Genomic DNA, 17,946 nt, shown 5'->3' with positions numbered 1-17,946 from the left:
TTTTTTTCATAAAAAATATACTTTTTATATGTATTTATGTTAGGTATTTTTTAAATTTTTAAAAATTACTGAAAATATCAAAAAAAAATTATAAAAAATAAAAAAATATGAAAAACAGGAAAGTAAATATTTTTAAAAAATCAAAAACAAGCAAAGTGTTTTTTTACCCAATTAAATTGATCTCCTACAATAATACACACAACACTACTTTTCAAAAAGGTTGCCACCCCATTATTAACCACAACTTTTATATACAAAACCATGATGTATCCTAGCCTCTTTTCAAATTTTTGTCCACATCAAACATATGGATTGCGTCCTCCCCTTTATTGTTATAGACCTCCTCCAATCACCACTCCACCCCTTCATACACACTTGACGGATGGTGATTGAAGGAAGAGAAGGAAAAAAAAAATAAAAAATTGGTCAATGAGAGGAAAAGGAGGTCAAAGTAAGTGGGAGGGAAATGGGGTTGAAACATTTTTCTATTATTATTATGTGGGTGTTTGGGAAGTGAGTTTTTTTGTAAGTTTTTTTTAGTTACAGAATATTATTGGAGATTTTTTTTTTTGTGTTTGGGAAGATAGTTGAGTTTTTTTGTGGTTAGATGTGATGTTTGTGAGAAAAAAAGTGAAATGATTATGGAGTTTGATGTGATATTTTGTTTGGATTGGATTTTTTTTGATTTTGTAAAACATTTGCCTTGTAGTGAAAAAAAAAAAAAAAAAAAAAAAAACCTAAAAACCAAGTTGCCAAACACCACGACATATTTTTTTTATAAAAAATTACACTCGTAATTTTTGTAATTTGTTCCATATATTAATTTCATCATGGTAGTTTGTTACATATTTTTATTTTAAAAAATTTCAAATTGTATTAATATAGTTCAATTAATAATACATTTTAAAATTTAAATAGAAATCAAGAAGTAAAATAACTCTTTTATTCTTCTCAAAGTGATTGATGGTAGATGTTGTTTGCTAATAATCCCTAGGGCTGCAAATGAGTCAAGTTGTGCCGAGTTTTACTGAGCTTGAGTTTGACTCATTTACTTGTCGAGCTCGTTTATTAAGTTTGAGCTCGACTCGATAATTAACTAGACTCGAGCTCGGCTCGATAAGATTTTATTTAATATTATTTATATTATTGAAATAAAAATATTATTTAATATATAAATAATATATTTATTATATAATTTAAATAAAGATAAACGAGTCGAATTTGACGAATCAAACTTATTCGAGCTCGAACTCAACTCGTTTATTAAATGAGTTGAACCAAGTCGAGCCTATTCGTGAATAGTTCGGCTCTTTTGCAGTGCTAATAGCACCTCAAGTTCCTTCTTTGGACCTCACATTTTCATAAACGATATTTTATTATATTTTATTGTATTTTAAAATTTCAATCTTATTTCATTCTTTACTCTTTCAAACTTTAATCCCAATTTCTCCTTACCTATCCCAACCGCTACCATCTCCGGCGGCCATGCCTAATATTTCTCACCCCTCCATAGTTCCCATCAACCCCTAGCACTTCCTCACATATGTCTGCCAACCCCCTAGCATTAAGTTAGCATTAATTAGAGAGGCTCTTGAAAAAAAATAAAATAAGGGAGTGTAATGCAACTTTTGAAATTACAATGGAGTCCTATAATTTTCAAAAACCTCAAGGAGCTATGTGTAATTATCTCCAAGAATAACCGTGCACCCGATTACGTGGCCCAATCGTTTGCTGCCATGAATTTCACATGTTCGAATTTTGACAGTTAGATAAAGTTTTCAACTGAAAGTCAAGTCCCCGCGAATCACCTTATTTTCTTACAAAACCGACAGCGCTTGTGCGATTTTATCCGTGACCGACACGCATCAATGGTTGATGCCTGCAACAATTTCGTGTTTCAGCAACCACGATTTGTCCGTCATATTCCAAATGACAACGTACGGTCACTTTAGCTGGCCTTGATGAGAAAGACTATATATATTTATAGAAAAATGTTTGGTAGCCACAAATTCTGTTACTAAAATGGTCCGAAAATGTTAAAACGACGCCGTTTTGACATTTTTAGAATTGTTTTGTACTTAAAACGCATTTGAGCCACAGAATTTGTGGCCACCAATCATTGCCCATATTTATATATATGTGAGAAGTCTCCACACAAATCATTTGTAGACTGCTCTTCTCCCACTCTCTCTGGTGAGCTCTGTCACTCTCTCCACAATTAGGGTTTGCTCTCTCTCTCTATGTGGTTTGAGTTTTGAAAATAGGGGTGGAATTATGATGTTGTTTTAGTGGTTTTCAATCAATATGTTGTTTTAGTGATTAACCCTCATGAATTCTAGAATTGGGTATTATGAATTTCTTTTGTATACTTAAAAATGATTTAAAGTTGCATGTAAATGCTAGGTTTTGTTTATTGTCAGTGATTGATTTGCAAAAGAAGCACCTTTTGCCCCTGTTTATGATTTAATGATTTAATTCATAACTAAAGTTCCAGAATTTTGAGAAGTCTATTATGTGTTTGTATCGTTAGATTGAATGAATGAATGTAACAGTAATTTTGTGAAAACCTTGTGCATCTTGTTCAATTACTCTACCCATGGAATTTCCTCCAAGAAAAATAATATATGATTCATATTCAACTCTTGTATGGAGCCCACATCTTAAAATGAATGTGAATCACACATTTATTTTTTTTGGGAATTTTCATAAAAATACTTGGGTTGTGTTTGCGTCATGGATTTGTGTAGGAATTTGGAAAGGTCTCACCTACCCAAATTTATGATCCAAACACAACTTGGAGTCTTAAATATGACAGGAAAATGATTGGAATCTTACATATGGGATGATTCCACCCTGTTACATTAAGTTTTCATAAGTTTTTAAATGTTTTGCACATTTGAATTGAGGAGCAAGCACTTTGTGAATTTTGATCGGGTCCACCCTTACCTATTTTACATAGAAGCTAGGGTAAATGTTTGTTGAGATTTCCAGAATCTTGAATTTGAATATCAGTGAATCATGGTGTTAAATTATAGATATAATCCTCTGTATTTGCATTGATTGTAGAAGAAACAAAAGAGAACAGTTATCCACCAAGATTGAGGTAAACAAGATCACTATCGGTGTATGTATCTTTATTGTAATTTTTTGGATAAAGTAAGTGAAGAATATGATCAGACGACACATGAAACATGTGCCTAAATTAGAAGAGGAAACCAAATATGTTAGTTTCAAATTATACATTTAGTCTCCTTGTTTTGGTAGTTGATATTTTGTGCATGAACTGAATTAAAAAAGGAAACCAAATATATAGTTTCCAAATTCTAGTTTTTCCTCTTCTTGAAGATGGTATTACTATCTTACTAGTTTTTCCTCTGGTGATCCATTTTTTGCTATAGAGCTTCTGTTTTCATTTTTCTGTACTGCACCAGGTTGGATCGATTTGGCTCTGGGCTAAATATTGACTTGCTTCCTTGCTTCAGATTTTATCTAGGGAAAGTTTCTTGTAAAAGGAGCTGAATTAAATTAAATACACCATATCGCTTTAGCTGAATTTTATCATAGACTCATTGTACCTTGGATTACGATGGTGGGAATGTTTCATCACTACACATGAAAATTCTGTAATTAGGAAAGGACCTAAAATATAGATTTCAAATTATATATGTTATGGTTTTGGCATCTTATATTTAAACCTTATAAGGTTCTTTTGTAGTAATTCATCCATTGTCAATGAGGCTCGTCTCTTCATTGTTTTGTAATGATTCCCTCTAAAATGTTGATTGTTGCTTTAATCTGTTGTGGGAAATCAAATGATTGAACTCCGTTGGTCTGCTCAGTTCTTAAACTGTAACATATATGTGAAAATGTAAAAATAGTAATATACCTTTTTATTTAGTTTTAATTATTATTTTTTATATCAATTTGCTGTTGGAAGCAGACAAACACATTTATTGGATATGGCTGAGGCTCCACCTGTTGTTCCAAGTGATGAGTTGTTGGAATGGCCAAAAAAGGACAAGCGCAGGCTTTTACATGCTGTGTATCGTGTTGGTGACCTTGATCGCACCATCAAGTATGCCTATATCAAATTTTTGCTCCACAGAACTTAAAGGGAAAAAAAAAAGAGTACTTTGGAATTGATTCAATGTCAAATTGTTTTTGGATTTGCTGGAGTTCTCATTTTCGTTTTGATGTGTTTATTAGGTTTTACACAGAATGTTTTGGGATGAAACTTTTGAGGAAGCGAGACATTCCAGAGGAGAAGTATTCAAATGCTTTTCTTGGGTTTGGACCAGAAGAATCTAATTTTGTAGTGGAGTTAACCTATAGTATGTCAGGATACCTACATTTAAACACTAGATTTTTTATTTTTTAATTTCCCTTTTTTGATAAGTAATTGTTCTTTTTCTCTTATCTAATGATTTTTGTTAAACTTGTCTGAAACCGATTCACAGACTATGGAGTGGACAAATATGACATCGGAACAGGCTTTGGGCATTTTGCTATTGCAACTAAAGATGTAAGTAACCATAGTACTGTTTAAATTCTTCTCACACAATATTTGAATTGGGTTCTGAATTTGATTTCCTCTTCCACGTTCAGGTTTACAAAATGGTGGAAGACATAAGGGCCAAGGGTGGCAATATCACAAGGGAGCCTGGTCCAGTTAAAGGTGGAACGACTGTCATTGCTTTTGTGAAAGACCCTGATGGCTACATATTTGAGCTAATCCAGAGAGGTCCTACTCCTGAACCACTTTGTCAAGTAATGCTTCGTGTTGGTGACCTTGATCGCTCTATCAAGTTCTATGAAAAGGTATGCTTATGTTCTGTTATGTGATATTTTATGTGTATTTCATGTTTTTAATGAATCTGCTTTTCTAGTTGATCCATTAAGTGAAATTATGATATTTTGAAAGTACTTGCTCTCAATAAAATTTTCACGTGGATGATATTGTTTAGTCTCTCTCTCTCTCAAAAAAATGCAGTGATATTATGAATATCGGCTTCATTTGCAGTTAGATCTTACAAAATCATCACTTTTTTAGACAAGGAAATTAATAAGCCTGCAAGTTTAGCAATTAGGTGCATCCTATTGGCTCGGTGCCTGAGTAATTTGAATAATGTAAAAGAATGAACCATTCAAATTTTTTTATTAGTAATTGAGAACGGAGCAGCATGTGCTTTTGATAAACCATGGATTTATATTTACATATGCATATTATAGATATCTATTACTATTATAGATATCTAAAATAGCCCCAATAGGGTATGGAGCCGACGTCGCAGTATGACCTGCTGCCCCTAAATGAAATATCTAAGGCATATCCTAGAAATACCAGTTTCTGCATATATAAAATTCCACTTCCCATAAATTTTGTAATTCCTTAAACTGCTCTCACTCGATCGATTTTATGCGTTTTACATATGCCAGGCCTTGGGGATGAAAATGCTGAGAAAGATTGACATGCCAGGACAGAAGGTAAACATTGTTCTTTTCTAAATTTTTTCATAAGGATTTAGGTGGCATATTGATGATTGAAAAATGTTGAGTTCTGTTTCTTGTACTGTACAGTACTCCATAGCCATGATGGGGTATGCTGATGAAATGGAGACAACTGTTCTGGAGTTGACATACAACTACGGTGTGACTCAATATACCAAAGGAAATGCATACGCACAGGTTTGTTTAATTCTCCGAAATTTTTTAGTAAGTTTCTTTTCATTTCAATTCACTACTTTCTCTTCCTTGGACATGTCTCATTGATGGATTTGATATTCATTCTAGGTTGCCATAAATACAGATGATGTGTACAAAAGTGCTGAGGTTGTTAACCTGGTTACCCAAGAGCTTGGAGGAAAGATAACTCGACAACCAGGACCAATTCCCGGAATCAACACCAAGATCACCTCTTTTCTAGATCCAGATGGCTGGAAGACAGTATGTTTTCTTTAGCAATATCCAGTCGTGGATCAGATGTTTTTAGGTTTTTGGGTTCTATATAAATATTTTGTGGCAAAGTTTTTTCCATCAATGAAGGAGGAAAATAGTAGCTACTCCACTTGATGCTCAAACACACAGATTTACATGTTTTTTAAGCCTTGTTTGTACATTAGATGGAGGAAATAAATGCAAAGATGACTTAAAAATGAGTTTGGCATGTCAACATTTATAATATGCTTGAATATTTGAACTTTGTGCAGTAGTTATGCTATCATATTGACATATCCATATGTCCTCAACGTGTCCATGTCTGACACGTGTCAGACACCCATAAGTGACCACTGGAGAGATGTCCGTGCTATATCTAGGGAATAATTTCCAAGCCAATACTTACCGGCTGTGCAACTAAATGTAGTGGGTAACACATCCACTACGTATTATTTACCAGTGCCCCACGGAGCATAAAGCTCTTTTGTTCTCTAGACTACAAAGCCTCTTGTTCAATAATAAAATTAATTTTCCATTAACTGATTTGGATGATTAGATAGGTAGTTAGCATAACGAGCTGCTTTATTATTTAGCATGTATGGGCGTGTGAATTCCAATTTGAGTGTTTGTGTCGGTAGCGCTGCTAATGACTCGTAGAAGCTGATGATTCTTTTCCTGTTTGTAGGTTCTGGTTGACAATGAAGATTTTCTGAAGGAACTGGAGAAGGCGTAATTGCATTGTGTTGTGCATTAACAAAAAACCGGCAGTGCCTCTAAATATATGAATAAAGTCAGTTTGTGCAATTGTTGTGAAGTAGTAGTGCCTTGTTTTGATGCTGCTTTGTCATCTGTTTAGACAAGCTATGTCAAGTACTTTCTATTGTATCATACCTACTTGTATAAGCATCTTCATGTATGTGCTTTTGCGTTGCTATTGTGCTTGTAATTTTTGCTATTGTTTTACCAACTTGTGTCATGAAGTCATAAATTTAGAAATCATGGTCTGCCCTAGGGATGGGCGTCTGTTGTGTTGGGTCGTATTCATGTCGAGTTATTTTGGATTATGTCAAAATTATCTTTCCACGAAGATTTGTCTCCAACTCTACATTGCTATTCCTATAATTGACTCCTTTTTTTTTTTTTTGAAAAGCGACAAAGAATATTATTAAGCATAATCAAGAAAAGAGAAAGAGGACAAGGAGTCCTCAAAAATGAAGTTCTAAAACAACAAAAGACAAAAATAAACAAGAAAGTCAAAAATTAGGAATGGCATAGAACAACTCAATCCTTATAAATCAAGAAAAAATTAACTCCTTTAAAAGGCTTAGACACAAAAGCCCAAAGTGAAACTAATCCCATATTGATTCATCACTGGACTCCTTTCCTTCAAAGATCCTTGTACTCCTCTCCAACCACAAAGACCAATAAATAGCACAAACAAGACCACAAAGTTTTGGCTCTCTGGCTACCTCCAAACTAGTTTCTAATGACAGGTATTTCCAATCATAACCGACCTATCCTTGCAATTCACTCCTGTCCTGACTAAATGGTTATATGGCATATGACGTGAATTAAGTGCTCTTTCAAGTTGTACTTGGATTATGAATTTGAAAAAAGAAGAGAAAAGAAAAGAAAAGAGGGAAAGAAGAAAAAATTTAGTCTAAAACCCAAATGTTCTACTCTCTATGGTGTCACTTTCTCCTTCCTGGCTAGACCTGTGAAAAACCTACACAGTCCACTTCCCGAACTTGAGGAAAGGCTCCCAAGTTTTCGGAGCAGCCATTCTGTTCTTTAGGGCCCAGAAGTTCAAATTCTAAAGTAGAAAGGGATTGTGCAGGGTACAACAGTACACAAATTGCCTAAGCAAACTGGGAATTGATGTGGCACGGATGATTGAACGAAACTCAATAAAACAAATTTATCTGTCATGTTTTCATAATTACACATTATATGTTTGAAGAAGATGTAAAATAAACAAGTTTACAATCTTGGTGCAGTTAAGTCACCGAGTCACAAAAAGAAAAAAAGAACTGTTCATTATTAATTAGAGAACTCTCATTGATATGTTGTCTTCTAGGGTTCAACACCCTTGTGAATGTAGCTATTTTCAGAGTATAGCAATTCAAGAGATGATCATAACATGCCAAGACACCCTCCATTAGAAGGAAGGTGAAAAGAATGTGGGCCAAAAAAAAAAAAAATTTATTTTTTGAAAAGAACTTGATGGATGAAAGTACATTCTATTTGAGAGGCTACTTTGCTGGATATACGGAAATTATCTTCCACCACTTGAACACGCCAACAGGATCAAATGTATGTACAGAGTAGCAGAATGACACGTCTCCAACTTCATGCTGCTTGGCAAATCAAATTATACGTTGATGACTCATTTTGAGGAAGCCTTTTTTTTCTACAGAGCTGTATCCATGGGAAAGCAACCAAGGACCCGAAGGAATCTTGCAAATTCCTGCAGAAAAACAATAGCAAACCCTCAAATGATTCAAGCAGGGAATAGAAATCCTTATATGCATGTAAATTATGAAAAGGTGACAACTATAATGGGGAAGGAATCCAAGAAGTAAGCTAGCTTGCACATAAATTATCAAAATCTCAAACCTAGAAGATAGCCGAGCAAGTAGGTGAAGGAAAAAAAATGAAAAAAACAAGTTACCCAGGGACATAGGTACTGTTTGGTGCAGCTTCTTGCAAGTTAAAAGCTGAAAATCAGAAGTAAAAGCTAAAAGCATTTATTCACCCTGCTTCCCAATAATTAAATTTTTTAAGCTTATTTCTGTCGTATAAACTGTAAGCAAATGTTGCACCAAACACTTTTGCATAGATTTCCAAAAAAAAAAAAAATGCCTATAAGCAAACCCATAAGATGCACCAAACAGGGCCATAATTCTACACAAAATGATATTGCCTATAGTGGAAAGACGGCAAATATAAAATTAAGGACATGAGAAATTTGGTAATTACGAAGCAAAAACCAGTAAGGCCTGACCTGTAGATGTCCCAGAGCATATTGAGCACGGGGTTCTGCCATAGAAGCTTCAAAGTCGATGTAAAAGAGGTAATCAAAATACCTGTCATTTGAAACAAGTTATTTGTACAAATTTCATAGTATAGACTTTGTAAACACAAATTCTAAGTTAATGAAAAACTCTGAACAGACGGAACTTTTATATATAGAACTCCAATCTGAAACAATATGCCATTGGCAATTCAGACTTTACAAACCAACCTGATGATTTTTTTTAGTTTAAAGTGATTGGATTGAAATCGGCCACATTAGATTCTATAGAATTTTTTGTAAAATTTCTATTCATAAAAGGAAATGAAACTATCAACACCAAGCATCTAGCTTACCTTCTATTTATACAAATATTTTTCTGAGAGGGTTGGCAGGCCTCCAAAGCATCGTATATATGATTCTCTTATCAAAACATTAAATATTTTATGAAAATCATATGACAGCATATTTGGCTTCCAATAAATAATTAACCAAGTTAAATACAAGTAAAGTCTCACTAGGGTTTGAAGGGTTTATACTTTCTCAGGTCCCCAAACAATGAAAAGATTTAAATTCAAAATTCATCCTTCATTTTCCTAACATTCTTTTAGCAACAAAGGAAACAATTTTACGCCACTACGAAACATTCTGCAATTGATCTGTTTTGCTTCTTATAGCATTTACCCTAAAAAGATGTGGCCTTCTTTGTCCTTCTTGGGACTTTCGATCAGATTTTTGGTTAGGTTTCAAACTGCAAGTTGGACGTTTTGGAAAATTTGTAAGATTCTAATCCCATAATATTAACAACGATGCCATGACTGGTTTTACATTTTTCCTTATAGCAAGCAATCACTAATCAATTGTTTCTTCTTCGGTTCTTCATAGTTTAACATTCCATAAATTTTAATTAAACCAACAATCTATCACATTGCATTCATCATTTTTGCAACCAATCAAATACATGAATGTTTGTACAAGTGTCCATGAAACTCCAATGTTGCAAAATCTGTTTTAAAGGAGAATTATACTCACCTTGCACTGCCTTTGTTGGAATCATCAACAACCCTTAGCGGATGCTTTTTCTGTGGCCGGCTCTCAATCTGAACTTGCATTTGAAAGACAAGGCAATGAACAAACCTTTTCACAAAAAATAGTATCAGAGCGAACTTTAAGTTACCTTTGTCAAATTAATGCCCCTCAAAGCAAACACAGCCAAAGCTTTGAAAAGTACCCCGGGGCCTTCTTCTAGAGTGAAGACAATGCTCGTCTGTTAAGAAAACAACAATTTCCTTTTTAATCAGCTTAAAAAAAACACAGTTGTGGCTTGCCCATGTACCAAAAACAATCATACCTTATAAGGTCTATCCGTTCCTGGGATTATAGGTTCTCTTGCAAGTATCAAAAAACGGGTAATATTATCACAATCATCCTGGTCAATGCAATGGAACATCAAACCAAATCAAATAACAATAGCCATGAGTTCTAACAACTAATATTTGTCAAGAAAATAATCAAACAATAAACATAATATTTCAAACATGAGATGAGCCTCAAAGAGAAGCCTAACTAGGGTGGGGTGTTTTTCCCTTTCTCTTCATATTAGCCACTGGTCACATACTTGTGTAATGCGATCGATTGTTACCATTAATTAGCAAGTTATCTACCAAGCAACCAACTTTGGGGAAAACTGAGATCCATCCTCTACATAAATCATAGTACAAAGATTGGTTAACAGCCTAACCTGTATTCTTTCTGCAAGAATGTCGAGCCCATAAATTTCTGCAGCTCGAGCACTTGCAACTGCTCCGGTATCTCTAATGCCATCAGTTGCAACAATCTGTTCATAACATTGAATATTTAGAACAATGCCATCCAACATAATTAAGCATCATACATAACAGTTAATGGCTACAAAAAAGCTGCACACATACCTGAGCAGCACCAGCTGTATCATCGGCATTAACTTTCACAACACCTAAGTTGTGTAGTGTCATCTCACATTGAGCAAGTGCCTGCAAGCAACAGTAGATTTATTTTTTGTTTCCTTCTTCTTTCTTAAGATAGGAGCAAAACTGAGGCACTATGTTTCCTTGGGAAAAAAAAAAAGAAACGGAAAAACTGAAAAAATGGAAGTTTCATAACTAAGTTGTGTAGTGTCATCTCACATTGAGCAAGTGCCTGCAAGCAACAGTAGATTTATTTTTTGTTTCCTTCTTCTTTCTTAAGATAGGAGCGAAACTGAGGCACTATGTTTCCTTGGGAAAAAAAAAAGAAAAGGAAAAACGGAAAAAATGGAAGTTTCATAATGACCTTAGCGTAAATGGTTTGTGCTTTGTGACAATTCAAAGGTCAAGTAAATGAAATGATCTATCATTGATGAGCTTATGTGAAACTTCAATTTGCTTGATTGAGCTATGTTAACGAACACCACAATCCTCAATATGGAATAGGAACAGTCCCCCAGCCCTAAGTTATAGCTTGTGATAGTAGGTTATAGCTTCTATTGGTCTTATCTATACAACTTTCCTTTTCTTACAATAAAATACTCGATAAGTAGTTCATTGCATGATTTGGACATATTCTAAAGTTACGGTCATCAATGGAGTTTCCTAACATTGCAGCAACTGGAAAAATATTGATGAGCACCCAGGTCTTTCCATATAGAACAGATGACGTGGCACATAACTAACTTCTAAATAACACAAAATCAAAATTCTGAAACTCATATATATCAATGTGTATGTACAAGTAAAAAAGGATCAAACCTGAGGGTGGCTCAAAACGCATTTTAGCTCCTCCTTTCTCACTCCATGCAACCCCAAAAGACAGTGGTTAACAACCATCTGCACCTCCCTTACTATATGGAGTCTATGACGAAGGAGTAGATCATAATTACGGTGGATGCTTCCACCTACAGAATTCTCAATGGGGAGTACTGCTTTGTCCACTAACCACAATTCAACTGCCTGCGACAAGAAAATTGATACTATAAAGGTAAGAACAAAGGGTAAATTTTTTTTTTTTTTTAAAATTACTATTACTAATTAAATGAACCTTAAATGCAGCCTCAAACTGGTCACATGGGACAGTCTCACAGTTGGGGTATGCCTTAAGTGCGGCAGTCTCACTATATGCACCTGGTATCCCCTACATCCAATAACCAAACCAATATAAATAGAACTAAAAGGCTGAAACTATGTAGCAGAAGAACAAAGTACAAGTTTCGTACCTGATAAGCAACTCTCACCTTGGAACAATCACTTGTAGAAGAAGAAAGATCAGTTGCAGATAAGGGTCCTGCGATTTTATGCATTTATATTGAAACCATGAAATTGTAAACAAACAAAATGGCCATGATCTTATTCAAAAGTTTATCATAATATTAGTTGCAATATTATGGAAAGATGCTAGGTAATCAAGTTAGGCAATGACGATACAGTTTAAAAACAAAAGTAGAAGAGTAAATTTAACTCATATAGAGGGAATTATTATTGATTATAAATAGAGGATTGCTATATGTGACATGTTTTTTTTCACTGATTTATATCACCAGGTACATGAGAAGATACTAATACTATTTGCCCTCATTAGAGTAAGTTACCATCTAACATGTTGATGTGGTGCTCTCAAACCAATAAGAACACCAAAAATGGGTTGAACGAGTCGACTAGGTGGGAAACGACATCGACCCCATGTATCTTCTTTTGTGCGATCTCATTGGTCAAGAGAACCAAGTGCACATGCCACGGTGGTATCCGCGTAGGGAATGAGACAAAATGATGACGAAAATTCGGTGACATATAACATTTTTCCTATAAATAACATCTTAAAATGACAACCTTTGGATTCAAATTGTCGATACAGCATTAAATTGTCCATTTATAATACCCACATTACCTATACACACGCGGAAAACGACAAGTTCATACTTTCTAAACTAAGAATGTCTCATATGCATGCCCATGAATGTCAGCATGTTGGCACTGCACAAACAAAGAAGTATAATTAGGTATCCCAAAACCCTAAAACAAGCCTTCATTATACCCTAAACCCTAATACTCACAACCAAATGGAAATGAGCTCTTAATGGAACACCTCAGTCATCACAAATGCAACAAAACCTAACACAGGAAAGAATCAACCATTCTCTCCATAGCCCTGTATCTAATAATGATTTGGTATCCAAACTTAGGTCCAATTTATCACTCATCTATTATAAAATTCAAATTTTATGAGCACCAAAATTTTCAATTACCCAGATCAATCCTACAATCTATGAATTACAATCATAAACAAAACACACAAGAATTCATTAATGTCATGTTCAAGAAATCTGATTGAACTCACTTGGAAGAGAGTTCAAATCTCTATGAAACCCTCTAGATTCAGTGATCTGTGTCTGATCAGCCCCACCAGGTGAATCAAATCTAGGTGCTAATGGCTTCTCATCTTCAACAGGTGTTATTGCCCTCTGAGACAACACCATTCCACAACACTCCCATTCCCGAGACTTATCGACCCCAAACCTCAAATTCGAATCAGACCCAGAACGCCTCGACCCCAAATCTGTAAAACCCAATTGAGTTCTTGTGTGATTGACACAAACCCAGATTGGTACGGCCTTCAAAGCCATGATTTGTACCAATCTGAAAAAACCCAATGTGGTGAGCTACAAAGAGCAAAACTCATGAGAGTTCGTTTTGGAGAGACTGAGCCGAAAATGGAGAGTCAGAATTTAAAAATTTTGGAAGAGAGAGAGACAGACATTGAGAGGTAGGTGAGCAGAATGTTGGCAACACGTTTTCACAACTTCTACAGAGAGAGAGAGAGAGGTTTGTGTGCGGTTTCGTAATAGCGGAGAGGGAGAGAGAGAGAGGGAGAGAGATGAGATGAGAGAGAGTGAGTGAAAAGCTATACATATATATATATCAAGATTTGAGAGAGAGAGAGAGAGTAATGCAATTAATGGTAGGCTATCTGCATCAAGATTTTCAGCTACAGAGAGAGAAAAGGAAGAAGGTGAGAAAGAGAGGGAGAGTGATGGATTGTGGGATCCACTTTTTTGTAAAAATAAAATCAGAGCCCTTCGTTTTGAATAAAAGTTGACACTGACCAAATCAGGACTGTTGGCCACAAAATTCCAAGATTTCATTAAATGTTAGATTTCATATTAAATGTTTGGGTAAATTACATTTACCTCTCTCAAGATTTCTGACAAATACAGAGATTTCTCTTATAGTTTTAATAATTACAGAAATTTCTCTTACTTTATCTGACAATATTAAGATTTTTCCAATCCGTCAATTTTACACAAACGACGTTACTTTCCTATACAAAATGACTATATTATTCTTTTATTTGAGGGCAAAAAGACGAAAATATCCTTTGATCTTGTCAGTTTTGTTAACCCTACAGTATACAAAATGTTTTTTTTTTGTTTTGTTCTCTCTCTGTTCTTGTATGCTTTATGTGCAAATACTGTTTCAAGTTACATCTTCTGGGTTACTTCTGTGTATATCTTGTTTTAATATCTATATTCTTAACTCCCTTTTCAATCCCATCACCACCACTATTCTCCTCCACTACTACGACCTCCCTCGCCACTATCCACCACCGGCAAAAGCGGCGGCGACGAGTGGAACTAAGCTTGAGAGTCCGTCTGGTTCCCCGAAGACCTCTCCAGTAACAACTGACTCTTATGGTAGACCGACATCAACTTCTCCGACGACGACAACCCTTTCGCCGCTACTCCTCTTCTCCAACATCGACGCCGAAACAAAGGTCTTCGTCGAGGACACACCACCGCCTCCCTCTATTTCTCCCTCTACCAACAAGTCTTCCTCCACTCCCTCTCCTCTACCATTCATCGCTTACTTTTCTTCTCCTCCTCATCTTCTTCTTCTAAAATCCTAACCCTAGATCTATAGTTTTTAGAGAGATGGTAGGCAGTGATGGTTGCAATTTGGGTTTATGGCAGTTGGTTACAATCTAGGTCACGATCGGGAGAAGAAGAATGAGAGGAAAAGAAAGAAGATGAGAAGAGAAGGAAGACGAATGGCTAGAGAAAGAAATGGGGAGAAAGAAAGAGAGAGGCTAGAAGGGGTGGTGGATTCAAAGAGACCCAATTGTTGCACTATAATCCAGTACCTTATTTTCTTTGGCTGATAATGGCTATTGTTTGATTTTGATTTCTATTGGGTTTGATTTTGCACTGATTTTTTTGGGGAGGTGGTGTTGATGATGGCTATCCAACTTCTCAACTGAGTAATTGTGGATTAAGGCTTCAGTTGAGTATGAATATTTACATCTTCACCTATTCAGTTTTTTTGTTTTTGAGAGTTGCAAAGCTGGTAGAGCTTTGTAGTATTGGTGTTTTTTTTTTTTTTTTCTTTTATTAATTGGGAGGTGTTTCAGTGGTGAGTTTGTGTAATGGTAGCGATGGTTTAGGGGTTGCAGAGCTAGTAGAGCTTGGGGTTTGACTGGTGGCGTCGTTAAGCTAATAACAATAATGGCCATGTTATGGGTATTGTGTTGCTGCTTCTACAGCAGTGATAATTATGAGTTTTTTTTTTTTTTTTGTCAGAGAAAGCAAAGGGAAGAGATAACACTTAAGGAGATTGGATTAGGTGTTGCAAGGTCTACTATTTGGTATATATAAAAGGGTTCAAAATATTTGAGGGCATTATGGACATTTTAGCATTTATCTTTGATGACATCAGCCGCTTCCGTTAGTTGTGTAAACGGAAGTCAAAAAATGGGGGAATCTTGATATTGTCAGATAAAGTAGGAGAGATTTCTATAATTATTAAAACTACAGAGGAGGTCTCTGTATTTGTCAAAAATCTCAGAGAAGATAAATGTAATTTACTCTAAATGTTTTTCACCATTGCTTTTAGGTAAATTACACTCACACAACCAAGGCTTGTGACACTTTGATATAAATTTGGCGTAATGATATTTGGACTGCTCTTTTAAGTGTTGGATGATTCAAGATTTGGATGTCGAATTTTGGTCACTGTACTCTCTAATTAAAATAATATGTGCATTGTAAAATCGATGCGCATACTCGAGATTTGTTTCTGGTCCTACTCTGATAACTGACTTTAAGTAGTTAATTCTGAAATTGACGGAGGACAGACTTAAAAAGTTATACTAGTTAACCAAAAATTACACTCACATCCTTTGAATTTTAAAAAAAAATATATATAAGTAATTTTATACTTTTGATATAATTATACTTACATTTTCTTTTAAGGGTAAATTATAAATATACACCTTAAGATTTGTTTAAAATACAAATTATCCCTATAATTTAAAAAATTACAAATATCCTTTTGTCAGAATTTTTATTTAACAGAATTAACTGAAAAAATGAAATTCATAATTTCTCTCCTATACAATAATAAAATTATCTAAATTATTAATTGAAGCATATTTGTAAAATCATTAAAAACTATTAATTGACTTTATAATTTATTAATAAAAGGGCGATCTGTTATGAAATTAGAAATCTCAAAAGGTAGAATGTAATTTTCAAAATTACAAGAAATGATTCATATTTTAATTAAATTTAAAAAAATGTATTTATAATTTACCCTTCTTTTAATAAAGTTAAAGTAATCGGTGTTGTTAATTTAAGCTAAAATATATGATTGTTTTGAGAAGATGGTTAAAAGCTGATTTTTTAATTTTTTTAATTTTTTTTTTGAAAATAATATATAAAAAATATGAAAGACATTGTAACTTAAAATAAATTAAAAGTTTGAAAGTGACTACCAATCCACTTCTCAAAAACCCATTGAAGCTTTGGAATATATTCCGTATTCCGTACGCTAGGCAGTTGATCCGAACATTCATAGTAAGGTCTCGTTTGGCAAGTGACTTTTTTAGTCAAAAATCTAAAAAGTTACTAAAAAAATCAAAAAGCCAACAACATATACCAAAAAATCAAAATTTTCTTTTTCTCTCTACTTTTTACATATTATTTCGTAAAAAGTCAAAAAGTCATCCGAAATATACTAATTTTTTTTATATAATATTTTAGCCAAAAAGTTAAAAAGTTAAGATCCGTTTGGAAAGAAGGTTCATGGGTTTTTTTGGCTATTTTAGTCACAAAAGACAAAATAAGCTATTTTAGCCACAATAAACAAGACATCACATCAAATTCATAATCATTACACTCTTTTCTCATAAAAAAAAACCAAAAAAGCCAAAAAGCTAAAAAGCTCTTCTCAAACCAAGCTTTTTTGCCCAAGCTAAAATAGCCAAAAAAGCCAAAAAACCAACCTACTTTCCAAACGACACCTAAAAAAACATGTTTCCAAACGAGGCCTAAGTTGTAACATTTGCTTGAACCAAAAAGAGCAATGCGAACAGTTTAAGAAGTCACAAATAAAACCCTCTAGTTTAGTATCAGATTTCATAAGTATTCTCAATCAATTATTATGAGTTGTTTTGGAAAGATGGTTAAAAGTTTTTTTTTTTTTTTTTAAAAAAACTTGTAAAAAATATGAGAGATGATGTGATTTAAAATGGATTAAAAGTTAGGAAGTGACTTTTAACCCACTTCTTAAAAGAGGCCTATATCATTCTCCAAACAGAATGAGGTGTAAACACATTTATAAGAGCAATTGAGAAGAACACTGGCTGATTTCTTTTGAGTGTTGTTATTAGCACTTATCTTTTTTCTTTGGACCCCACATTTTCTTTATTTTTTTTATTTCAATTTTGTCCTAATATCAATTTCCATTTTTACCCATCTCTATCCTTCCAACCCTAACCTTAACCCTCCACCTCCACCCCACTCCGACCGACAACCTTCTCACTCACACTCTATTTTCTTCCCCATAGTGTCTATTTTCTTCTCTATTTTGCTATTTGGCTTTCTTATTCACTAACTTTCAATCTCTCTCTGCTATTTAGTGATTGACCCACAATGACTTCTTCTTCTTCTTCTTCTCTCTTGTCCTTTTTTTTCCTTCATCATCTCCATCTCCATC

General features: G+C 34.3%; 2 protein-coding genes across 9 annotated transcripts; one reads left to right on the top strand and one right to left on the bottom strand.

Annotated features, from left to right (window-relative positions):
* Window positions 1-1,851: 1,851 nt before the first annotated feature.
* LOC114259069 (lactoylglutathione lyase GLX1) lies at window positions 1,852-7,021 on the top strand. Of its 5 annotated transcripts, none has more exons than XM_082888247.1 (10): window positions 2,005-2,193; window positions 3,067-3,103; window positions 3,941-4,075; window positions 4,207-4,331; window positions 4,458-4,522; window positions 4,606-4,818; window positions 5,437-5,484; window positions 5,578-5,685; window positions 5,791-5,943; window positions 6,620-7,021. In XM_082888247.1, exons 3-10 carry the CDS (start codon window positions 3,960-3,962, stop codon window positions 6,665-6,667), a joined length of 876 nt encoding a protein of 291 aa, XP_082744373.1. In that variant the 5' UTR covers window positions 2,005-2,193; window positions 3,067-3,103; window positions 3,941-3,959; the 3' UTR covers window positions 6,668-7,021. The 5 variants fall into 5 exon arrangements, with proteins under 5 accessions (XP_082744375.1, XP_082744374.1, XP_082744373.1 ...); XM_082888245.1 differs by having other exon boundaries at window positions 2,137-2,223; XM_082888246.1 differs by having other exon boundaries at window positions 2,175-2,223; window positions 3,036-3,103.
* An 806-nt stretch (window positions 7,022-7,827) lies between these two features.
* LOC114259068 (arogenate dehydratase/prephenate dehydratase 1, chloroplastic) lies at window positions 7,828-14,064 on the bottom strand. Of its 4 annotated transcripts, none has more exons than XM_082888242.1 (12): window positions 13,295-13,983; window positions 12,177-12,244; window positions 12,002-12,094; window positions 11,713-11,913; window positions 10,879-10,959; window positions 10,689-10,784; window positions 10,299-10,376; window positions 10,125-10,214; window positions 9,980-10,047; window positions 8,939-9,020; window positions 8,606-8,651; window positions 7,828-8,401 (listed from the first exon to the last, which is right to left on the bottom strand). In XM_082888242.1, exons 1-12 carry the CDS (start codon window positions 13,578-13,580, stop codon window positions 8,301-8,303), a joined length of 1,290 nt encoding a protein of 429 aa, XP_082744368.1. In that variant the 5' UTR covers window positions 13,581-13,983; the 3' UTR covers window positions 7,828-8,300. The 4 variants fall into 4 exon arrangements, with proteins under 4 accessions (XP_082744368.1, XP_082744369.1, XP_028054866.2 ...); XM_082888243.1 differs by having other exon boundaries at window positions 12,195-12,244; window positions 13,295-13,920; XM_028199065.2 differs by lacking the exon at window positions 8,606-8,651 and having other exon boundaries at window positions 13,295-14,064.
* Between the last annotated feature and the right edge of the window lie 3,882 nt (window positions 14,065-17,946).

This window comes from Camellia sinensis, chromosome 9, assembly GCF_055761805.1.
Source record: "Camellia sinensis isolate YWXY chromosome 9, ASM5576180v1, whole genome shotgun sequence".
Taxonomy (NCBI): domain Eukaryota; kingdom Viridiplantae; phylum Streptophyta; class Magnoliopsida; order Ericales; family Theaceae; genus Camellia; species Camellia sinensis.
This window is presented reverse-complemented; position numbering and strand designations above follow the sequence as displayed.